The sequence below is a fragment of the Zonotrichia leucophrys genome, unplaced genomic scaffold (assembly GCF_028769735.1).
Source record: "Zonotrichia leucophrys gambelii isolate GWCS_2022_RI unplaced genomic scaffold, RI_Zleu_2.0 Scaffold_143_115142, whole genome shotgun sequence".
Classification (NCBI taxonomy): domain Eukaryota; kingdom Metazoa; phylum Chordata; class Aves; order Passeriformes; family Passerellidae; genus Zonotrichia; species Zonotrichia leucophrys.
In genome coordinates, this window is record NW_026992348.1 from 102,185 (window position 1) to 113,150 (window position 10,966).

General features: G+C 51.6%; 1 protein-coding gene across 1 annotated transcript; it reads left to right on the forward strand.

Annotated features, from left to right (window-relative positions):
* The first annotated feature begins 241 nt into the window (after positions 1 to 241).
* On the forward strand, positions 242 to 9,914 carry LOC135460983 (low-density lipoprotein receptor-like). The gene is made up of 10 exons (XM_064737962.1): positions 242 to 474; positions 1,003 to 1,292; positions 3,049 to 3,426; positions 4,521 to 4,646; positions 6,290 to 6,412; positions 7,807 to 7,929; positions 8,642 to 8,710; positions 8,815 to 8,889; positions 9,464 to 9,606; positions 9,812 to 9,914. Exons 1-10 carry the CDS (start codon positions 242 to 244, stop codon positions 9,845 to 9,847), a joined length of 1,596 nt encoding a protein of 531 aa, XP_064594032.1. The 3' UTR covers positions 9,848 to 9,914.
* Positions 9,915 to 10,966: the final 1,052 nt, after the last annotated feature.

Genomic DNA, 10,966 nt, shown 5'->3' on the forward strand with positions numbered 1-10,966 from the left:
TTCCTTTCCCGGTTTCCTGCCTTTATCCCGGTTTTCCCTCATTCCCGGTTTCCTCCCTTTATCCCGGTTTTCTTTCCCTCATTCCCGGTTTCCTTTCCCGGTTTCCTGCCTTTATCCCGGTTTTCTTTCCCTCATTCCCGGTTTCCTCCCTTTATCCCGCTTTTCCCGCCCCTCCCTCATTCCCGGTTTTCCCGCCCCTCCCCCTTTTTGAACGCCCCGGGCTCCGCCCCCCGCCCGTTAAATGGGGCCCGAGCGGAGCCGAAACCGCGGGGACACCGGGAGGGAGCGGGAGCGGCACCGGGACCGGGACCGGGACCGGGACCGGGACCGGGACAAGCACCGGGATCGGCACCGGGATCGGGATCGTCCGGGACCGGGACCGGGATTGGGATCGGAACCGGGATCAGAATCGGGATTGGGAGAGACCGGGATCGGAATCAGCACCGGGATCGGCACCTGGATCGGGATCGTCCGGTACCGGGATTGGGATCGGAACCGGCACCGGGATCGGGATTTGTAGAGACCGGAACCGGGATCTGTACCGGGATCAGGACCGAGACCGGGATTGGGATCAGAATCGGGACCGGGAGCGACCGGGACCGGGATAAGCACCGGAATCGGGACCAGGACCGACACCGGGATCGGGTTTGGAACCGGGATCGGCACCGGGAGCGACCAGGACCGGAATAAGCACCGGGACCGGGACAGGGATCACAACTGCGATCGTCCGGTACCGGGATAAGCACCGGGATCAGGTTTAGAACCGGGATTAACACCGGGAGCCACCGGGATAAACACCGGGATCAGAACCGGGAACCACCGGGAGCGGGATAAACACCGGGATTTGTACCGGGAGCGATCAGAACCGGGATCAGAACCGGAATCGGGACTGGGAGCGGCACCGGGAGCCACCAGGACCGGGATAAGCACCGGAACCGGCACCGGGATCAGTTCGGAGCTCCCGGGTCTCTCTCCAAGCTCCGGTTCCGCTGCCGAACCGAGACGGGACCGAAAACAGAACCGGGAACGGCCGGGATGGGACCCGGGACCAGCGGGAACCGATCCGGGACCACCGGAACCGATCCGGGACCACCGGGAGGGGATCCGGGACCACCGGAGGGGATCCGGGACCAGCGGGAGCCGATCCGGGACCACCGGGAGGGGACTCGGGACCACCGGGAACCGATCCGGGACCACCGGGAACCGATCCGGGACCACCGGGAGGGGATTCGGGACCACCGGGATCCTCCTGCTCCTCCTGGCAGCGGCGGCGGCGGCGACCCCGAGCACAGGTGAGAGGGGGGAGAGACCCCAAAAAATCCCCCCAAAATCCATCCCGGGACCCCCCAAAACTCCCCCAGGACCCCCCAAAATCCCCTCAGGTCTTTCCAGGACCCCCAAATTCGCCCCGGGACCCTCTCAAGACCCCCTAAAAATTCTCCTCCGGGACCCCCAAAATCCCCGCCAGGACCCCAAAATCCCCCCTGGGAACACCCCAGGACCCCTCAGAACCCCCAAAATCCCCCCAGAATCTGCCCAGGACCCCCAAAATCCCCTCAAAATTCCCCCCAGGAGCCTCAAAATTTGCCCAGGACCCCCAAATCCGCTCAGGACCCTCAAAATCCCCAAAATCCCCCCCAGGACCCCCCAAATTCCCCCCCGGGTCCCCCCCACGTGTCGCGACCCCGCCCCACCCCACCCGAGGCCACGCCCCCTCATTCCCACCCACCCCGGAAAGAACCAATCAGCGCTCGCGGTTCGCCCCGCCCCTCGTCGGACGCGTTTTTGATTGGCTGAGCTCAGACTGGCCACCCGCGGGGGCGTGGCTTGAGGCAGCCAATCAGCGCGCGGCGCGCGGGGAGGGCGCGCCCGGGTGGGGCCGGAATGGGGGGGAGAAAAATCGGAATAAAAACCTCAAAAAATGGAGAAAAAAACCCAAAAATCGAAATAAAAACCACCAAAAATTGAGGGAAAATATAAAAATGAGGGGAAAGAAGCAAAAAATGGCAGAGGGACAAAAAAAATTGGGTTAAAAATGGTGAAAAACGGAAACGGAGCCGCCCTAAAAGTTGGGGTCAAACTCCGAAATTCCAGAGGAAGTTGCGAGGGTGGAGCGGAAATCCCGAAATTGGGATTAAAACCCCAAAAATGGGATCAAATATCCCAAAATTGGGATAAAACCCACAAAAATGGGGATAAAAAGGTGAAATGGAATTAAAATATCCCAAAATTGGGGTAAAAACCCCCAAAATTTGGATTAAAACCCCCAAAAATTTGAATAAAAACCCAAAAATGGGATAAAATTCACCAAAACTGGGGAAAATTCACCAAAAATTGGGATTAAAATGAAAAAATTGGAATAAAATCCTTTAAAATGGGTTGAGTTTAGGGGTCCCTGGATATTTTGATTTTTGGGGTATTTTGGGTAAATTTGGGTTTTTTTGGACTATTTCGGGGTGAGTTTTTGGGTTAATTGATTAGTTTTATTTTATTTTGTTTTAGAGTAATGTTATTTTGAATTTTTTAATTTATTTTTTCACTCTGTTATATGTCAATGTATTTTATATTATTTTATTGTATTTTTTTATAATTTGTTTTATTTTATTTTATTTCCATTTATTTGAATCATATTGATTTATTTTTTATTTAATATTTTATTTTATTTTACTTTATTTTAATTTACTTTATATCATGTTAATTTATTATATTTTTATTATAATTTATTTTATTTATTTTATTTTATTTCATTGATTTGAACTTACTTTATATCATATTAATTTTTTATTTTATTTTTTTATTATTTTTTTTAATTTTATTTTATGTTATTTCCATTTATTTTAATTTACTTATATCATATTAATTTCTTTTATTTTATTATTTAATTTAATTTAATTTAATTTAATTTTATGTTATTTTACTTTATTTCATTTTACTTTATTTTGTTTTATTTTATTTTATTTTAATTGTAATTAATTTTTTAATTTATTTTTTATTTATTCAAATTTATTCAAATTTATTCAAATTTATTCAAATCATTTCCCCTCCCAGCGCACCCGCCGTGCCCTCCCGACCACCTGCAGTGCGGGGACCTCTCGTGCCTATCGCGACATTTCCAGTGCGACGGCGATCGCGATTGTCCCGACGGGCGGGACGAGCTGGGCTGCGCCCCTCCCCCCACGCCGCCCTGCCCCCCCTCCTCGTTCCGCTGTCGCGACAGCAGCTGCGTCCCCCTCCTGTGGCGCTGCGACGGCGATCGCGACTGTCGCGACGGCAGCGACGAGGGGGAGGAGCTTTGCGGGACGCCCCGCCCCCCCCCGCCCTGCCCCCCCCTGCAGTTCCCCTGCGGCTCCGGGGAGTGCGTGGCCAGGAGGTGGCGCTGCGATGGCGTCGCCGATTGTCGCGATAGCTCCGATGAGGAGGGGTGCGGTGAGTGCGGGACGGGACTGGGAGGGACTGGGAGGGACTGGGATTAAACTGGGAGGGACTGGGATCAACTGGAGGGATTTGGATTAAACTGGGACAACTGGGAGGGACTGGGAGGGACTGGGATCAAACTGGGAGGGACTGGAATGGGACTGGGAGGGACTGGGATCAAACTGGGACCAAACTGGGAGGGACTGGGACAGACTGGGACAGACTGGGATCAAACTGGGACAGACTGGGAGGGACTGGGAGGGACTGGGATAAACTGGGAGGGACTGGAATTAAATTGGGAACAAACTGGGATGGACTGGGACAGACTGGGATCAAACTGGGAGGGACTGGGAGGGACTGGGAGGGACTGGGAGGAACTGGGAACAAACTGGGATCAACTGGGAGGGACTGGGAGGGACTGGGAACAAACTGGGATGGACTGGGATAAACTGGGATGGACTGGGATAAACTGGGATGGACTGGGAGGGACTGGAATCAAACTGGGAGGGACTGGGGATCAAACTGGGAGGGACTGGGATCAAACTGGGAGGGACTGGGTCAATTGGGATCAAACTGGGATCAAACTGGGATGGACTGGGATCAACTGGGAGGGACTGGGAGGGGGTTGGGTTATACTGGGAGGGACTGGGATCAATTGGGAACAAACTGGGATGGACTGGGATCAACTGGGAGGGACTGGGAGGGATTGGGAAACAAACTGGAACAAACTGGGATGGGACTGGGATCAACTGGGATCAAACTGGGACGGACTGGGATCAAACTGCGATAAACTGGGAGGACTGGGAGGCATTGGGGGATTGGGATCAAACTGGGGGGAACTGGGATGAACTGGGAGGGGTTGCGTTATACTGGGAGGGACTGGGATCAAAGTGGGACGGACTGGATTTAAACTGGGATCAAACTGGGATGGACTGGGAGGAGTTGGGTTATATACTGGGAGGAGGACTGGGAGGGACTGAGATTAAACTGGGATCAATTGGGAACAAACTGGGATGGACTGGAGGGGAGGGACCCCAGTCTAACCCCGCCCCCTTTTTTCTTTAACCCCGCCCCTTTCTCTCTGACCCCGCCCCTCTCCCCCGTAGCCCCGCCCCCGCCGTGCCCCCCCGGGCAGTTCCTCTGTCGCGACCGGCGCTGCATCCCCGCGGCGCGCGCCTGCGACGGGACACGTGACTGTCGCCATGGAGACGACGAGGAGGCGTGTCCTGAGGGTGGGGAGGGGCGGGGCCACGTGAGGGGAGAGGGGCGGGGCCACGTGAGGAGAGAGGGGCGGGGCCACGTGAGGGGAGAGGGGCGGGGCCACGTGAGGGGAGAATTTGGGGCAATTTCGGGAGATTTTTGGGGAATTTTTGGGGGTTTTTGGGAATTTTCCGGGGATTTTTTTGGGAAATTTTCTGTGATTTTTTGGAGAAAATTTTGAGGGATTTTTGGGAGGAATTTTTGGGCGAATTTTGGAGAAATTTTAGGAGATTTTTAGGGATTTCTTGAGTGGAATTCGGGGAAATTTTGCGGGATTTTTTGGGGGGGGCAATTTTTGGGAAAATTTTCGGGGATTTTTGGGGAAAAATTCGGGTGGATTTTTAGGGATTTTTGGGGATATTTTTGGGAAAATTTTTGGGAATATTTTTGGGTGGATTTTTAGGGATTTTGGGGGATTTTTAGGGATATTTTGGGGATTTTTGGAACCCTTTGGAGAATTTTTGGGAAATTTTCGGGGATATTTTTAGCAGATTTTTAGGGGATTTTTGGAGGGAATTTTTGGGATTTTTAGGGATATTTTTGGGTGGATTTTTTAGGGATATTTTTGGGGGATTTTCTGGGAACCCTTTGGGGAATTTTGGTGAAATTTTTGGTGAAATTTTCGGGGATATTTTGGGTGGACTTGTAGGGATTTTTGGGTGATTTTTAGGGATTTTTTTGGATGGATTTTTAGGGATATTTTTAGGGATTTTGGGTGGATTTTTAGGAATTTTGCGGGGATTTTTAGGGATATTTTTGGGTGGATTTTTAGGGGATTTTGGGGGAATTTTTGGGAATATTTTTGGGTGGATTTTTAGGATTTTTGGTGGGGATTTTTAGGGTAATTTTGGGATATTTTGGGTGGATTTTAGGGATTTTTGGGGGAATTTTTGGGGATATTTTTGGGTGGATTTTTAGGGATTTTTGGGGGGATTTTTAGGGATATTTTTGGGGGATTTTTTGGGAACCCTTTGGGGAATTTTTGTGAAATTTTTGGGAAATTTTCGGGGATATTTTTGGGTGGATTTTTAGGGATTTTTGGGGGGAATTTTTGGGGATATTTTTGGGTGGATTTTTAGGGATTTTTAGGGCTATTTTTGGGGGATTTTAGTGATATTTTGGGGGGTTTTTTGAGAACCCTTTGGGGAATTTTTGGGATATTTGGGGGGATTCTTAGGGATATTTTTTGGGGGATTTTTAGGGATATTTTTGGGGATATTTTTGGGGGGATTTTTAGGGATTTTTGGGGGATTTTTTGGGAAATTTTCGGGGATATTTTTAGCAGATTTTTAGGGATTTTTGGGGGGATTTTTAGGGATATTTTTGGGGGATTTTTAGGGATATTTTTGGGTGGATTTTTAGGGATATTTTTGGGGGGATTTTTTGGGAACCCTTTGGGGAATTTTTGGGAAATTTTCGGGGATATTTTTAGCAGATTTTTAGGGGATTTTGGGGTTATTTTTGGGGGATTTTTTGGGAACCCTTTGGGGAATTTTTGGGAAATTTTCGGGGATATTTTTAGCAGATTTTTAGGGGATTTTGGGGGGAATTTTTGGGATTTTTGGGGATATTTTTGGGGGTCTCTCATCCTTGACCCCTCCTCTCTTTCCCCCAGCCCCGTCGTGCCCCGGCCCGCACTGGTTCCGCTGCCGCTCGGGTGAATGTATCGCGATAGCGCAGGTCTGCGATGGGCGGCGCCACTGTCGCGATTGGTCCGACGAGCCGCTCAAGGAATGCGGTGAGGAGGGGCCCGAAATCCCAAAACCCAAAAACCAAAAACCTCAAACTGCCCGAAACCCAAATCCCCGAAATCCCAAATTCGCTCAAAGCCTAAACTTCCAACTGCCAAAATCTCCCAAAATCCCTAAACGCCCAAAATCCCCAAAAAAACCGCCAAAAAAGCCCCAAAAACCGCCCAAAAACCCCCAAAAATTGCCCAAAATCCCCCCAAAATTCCCCAAAATCCTCAAAAATGCCCCTAAAAACTTCCCAAACTGCCCAAAATCTCCCAAATCTCCTAAAACTGCCCCAAAAAGCCCAAACGCCCAAAAACCCCAAAAATCAGCCCCAAAACCCCCAAAAATTGCCCAAAAAGGCCCCAAAATCTCTCAAAAAATCCCCAAAAACCTCCCAGAAAACCCCAAAAAACCCCCAAAAAACTGCCCCGAGAAACCCCAAAAATCCCCCCGAAAATTCCCCCAAAATTCGCTCAAAAATGCCCTAAAAACTTCCCCAAAACTGCCCCAAAATCATCGCAAAATCTCCCAAAAATCTCCTTTTTGTGATTTTGGTGATTTTCGGAGTGGGAATTTTTTGTGATTTTTGTGATTTTTGGGTGCTGAATTTTGGGATTTTTAATTTTTGGGGATTTTCGGAGTGGGAGTTTTTTGTGATTTTTGTGATTTTTAATTTTTGGGGATTTTCGGAGTGGGAATTTTTTCTGATTTTTGTGATTTTTGTGGCTTTTCGGAGTGGGAATTTTTTGTGATTTTTGTGATTTTGGGTGCTGAATTTTGGGATTTTTAATTTTTGGGGCTTTTCGGAGTGGGATTTTTTTGTGATTTTTGTGATTTTTGGGGCTTTTCGAAGTGGGAATTTTTTTGTGATTTTTGTGATTTTTGGGGTCTTTCGAAGTGGGAATTTTTTTGTGATTTTTGTGATTTTTGTGGCTTTCGGAGTGAATTTTTTGGTGATTTTTTGTGATTTTTGGGGATTTTCAGAGGGGATTTTTTTTTTGTGATTTTTGTGATTTTTGGGGCTTTTCGAAGTGGGAATTTTTTTGTGATTTTTGTGATTTTTGGGGCTTTTCGGAGTGGAATTTTTTGGTGATTTTTTGTGATTTTTGGGGATTTTCAGAGTGGGAATTTTTTGTGATTTCTGTGATTTTTGGGGCTTTTTGGGGTGGAATTTTTTGGTGATTTTTGTGATTTTTGGGGATTTTCAGAGTGGGAATTTTTTGTGATTTTTGGGTGCTGAATTTTGGGATTTTTAATTTTTGGGGCTTTTCGGAGTGGGAATTTTTTGGTTTTTTTGGGATTTTTAGGCCAGAAATTTTGATTTTTTTTTTTTTTAAATTTTTGTGATTTTTGGGGTGCTGAATTTTGTGATTTTTGTGATTTTTGGTATTGCCAGGAGTGAACGAGTGCCTGCAGGGGTCTGGGGGCTGCTCCCACTCGTGCCGGGATCTCCCCATCGGCTTCGAGTGCAGCTGCCCCCCAGCAATGGGGCTGGGCCCCGACAACAGAACCTGCACCGGTGAGTGGGACCCCCAAAAACCTCCCCAAAATCCCAAAAACCTCCCCAAAAACCTCCCCAAAAACCCCAAAAACCTCCCCAAAAACCCCAAAAACCTCCCCAAAAACCTCCCCAAAAACCCCAAAAACCTCCCCAAAAACCTCCCCAAAAACCCCAAAAACCTCCCCAAAACACCTGGGACAGGTGAGACCCCAAAATTCCCCCCCAAAATCCCCCAAATCCCCTCAGAGACCCCAAAATTCCTCCCCAAAATCCCCTCAGAGACCCCCCCAAAACCTCCCCTAGACCACTCAAAACCCCCTCAAATCCCCCCAAAATCCCCCCAGACCCTCCCCAAAACACCTGGGACAGGTGAGACCCCAAAATACCCTCCCCAAAATCCCCTCAGAGACCCCCCCCAAAATCCCCCCAAAACACCTGGGACAGGTGAGACCCCAAAATTCCCCCCCAAATCCCCTCAGAGACCCCCCAAAACCCCCCCAAAACACCCCAAATCCCCTCAGAGACCCCCAAAACTTCCCCTAGACCTTTCAAAACCCTCTCAAATCCCCCCAAAATCCCCCAAAATCCCCTCAGAGACCCCCCCAGACCACTCAAATCCCCCCAGAACCCCCCAAAATCCCCCCAGACCCTCCCAGACACACCTGGGACAGGTGAGACCCCTCCCCAAAACCCCCCAGGTGACCCCTCCCCATCTTTTTCTCCCCCCCAGCCCTTGCTGGGACCCCCGAACCGGAGCCCCTGAGCCGCAACCTCAGCACCGAGGGACACGCCCCCAACGGTGAGGCCACGCCCACTGAGCGCACACCGCCACGCCCCTTGGCAATGTGGCCACGCCCATTGAGCATTTGGCCACGCCCCCTGAGCTCTTTTATTTTCCCACAGGTGACCTCGTCCAACCGGGCGGGGCCAGAGGGGCGGGGCCATGGATGACGTCACTGGCGATCTTGCTGCCCCTTGGTATGGATGGGGGGAGGGGCTAAAATTTAGGGGGGAGGGGAAATGGGAGGGGTCCCCAAAAAATGGAGGGGAGCTTGGAGGGGGGAAGGGGTCACAAATTTAGGGGTGGGGGTCCCAATTTGGGAAGGGGGGTCCCCTTCTTGTAATTCCCACTTGTGGCCACCAGGGGGCTCCATGAATTGATCCCAATGGGGTATCTCAAAATTTTGGGGCGAAATCCCAGATTTTTGGGGTTTTCAGGATTTGGGGGGGCTGTCCTGTTTTTTCTTAGGGGAATATCTCGGGTTTTTGGGGTGAAATCCCGGATTTTGGGGTGATTTCCCGATTTTTTGGTTGGTAAAATCCTGGATTTAGGGGGGGTCGCCCCCTTCATGCAGTTCCCACCTGTGGCCACCAGGGGGCTCCATGAATGGATCCCAATGGGGTATCCCAAATTTTTGGTGCAAAATCCCAGATTTTTGGTGCAAAATCCTGGAATTTTGGGGTAAAATCCCAGAATTTTGGGCTCTCCCGGATTTTTTGGGGTTCCCCAAATTTTGGGGACCCCCCTGACCCCCATTTTTCCCCCCCCCAGGTCTGTTCCTGTGCCTGGGCCTGGCCGGGCGGGCGCTGTGGCGCTGGTGGCGCCGGCGCAGCACCAACAGCATCAGCTTCAGCAACGCCGCCTTCCGGAAGGTTCCGGAACACCTGGAGGGGGCGGGGCTTGGGGACACACAGGTGAGGCAATGGAGGGGGCGGGGTTAAGGCCTGGAGGGGGCGGGGCTTGGGGACATGCAGGTGAGGCAATGGAGGGGGCGGGGTTAAGGCCTGGAGGGGGCGGGGCTTGGGGACACGCAGGTGAGGCAATGGAGGGGGCGGGGTTAAGGCCTGGAGGGGGCGGGGCTTGGGGACACGCAGGTGACGACGTTTTGTGTCCCCTCAGTGGCCGCTGACCATGGAGGAGGAGGAGGAGCCCTGAGGGGCCGAGACCCCCCCGGAGACACCTGGGGAACATCTGGAGACACCTGGGTGCACCTGGGGACACCTGGATGCACCTGGGGACACCTGGGGAACATCTGGTGACACCTGGGTGCACCTGGGGAACATCTGGAGACACCCGGGCGGACATCTGGATGTACCTGGACACACCTGGGTGCACCTGGGGACACCAAAGAACTCCTGGGTGCACCTGGAGACTCCTGGAGGGACACCTGGACACACCTGGGCACACCTGGGGGACACCAATGAACACGTGGACACACCTGGGACACACCTGGGCACACCTGGGAGCGCCCAGATACACCTGGAGGACATCTGGGCACACCTGGGCGCACCTGGGACACACCTGGGTGCACCTGGACACACCTGGATGAACCTGGATGGACACCTGGACACACCTGGACAAGGTTGTGCACACCTGGGGGCCATCTGGGCACACCTGGGAACACCTGGAGGTATCTGGGACACACCTGGGTGTAACCTGGAGACACCTGGGACACACCTGAGAACACCTGGGGGACTCCAAAGAACACCTGGGAACACCTGGGGGACATCTGGGACCCACCTGGGAACACCTGGATGCACCTGGAGTGACCTGGGACACACCTGAGAACACCTGGGAACACCTGGGGGACATCTGGACACACCTGGGCACACCTGGGTGTACCTGGATGGACACCTGGGTACACCCAGACAAGGTTGTGCACACCTGGGAACACCTGGATGTATCTGGGACACACCTGGGTGTACCTGGATGGACACCTGGACACACCTGAGAACACCTGGGAACACCTGGGACACATGTGGATGTATCTGGGACATACCTGGGGCACACCTGGGTGTACCTGGACACACCTGGGACACACCTGAGAACAACTGGGAACACCTGGATGTATCTGGGACACACCTGGGAACACCTGGGGAACATCTGGGACACACCTGGGACACACCTGGGTCACATCCAGGTGCATCTGGAGACCCCTGGGTGCACTTGGATGCACCTGGGGACAGCTGGACGAGGCCATGCACACCCGGACAGGACTTCAGACTCACCTGGGCACACCTGGACAAGGGCTGTGCACACCTGGGCACACCTGGG

What these genes read in the sequence shown, in the direction of transcription:
- LOC135460983 (XM_064737962.1), top strand. Translation starts at nt 242, where the DNA reads ATGGGGCCCGAGCGGAGCCGAAACCGCGGGGACACCGGGAGGGAGCGG. An exon ending in CGAGCCGCTCAAGGAATGCG is followed by an intron (nt 6,413 to 7,806) that starts GTGAGGAGGGGC and finishes TGGTATTGCCAG; the next exon opens with GAGTGAACGAGTGCCTGCAG. An exon ending in GGCGATCTTGCTGCCCCTTG is followed by an intron (nt 8,890 to 9,463) that starts GTATGGATGGGG and finishes TCCCCCCCCCAG; the next exon opens with GTCTGTTCCTGTGCCTGGGC.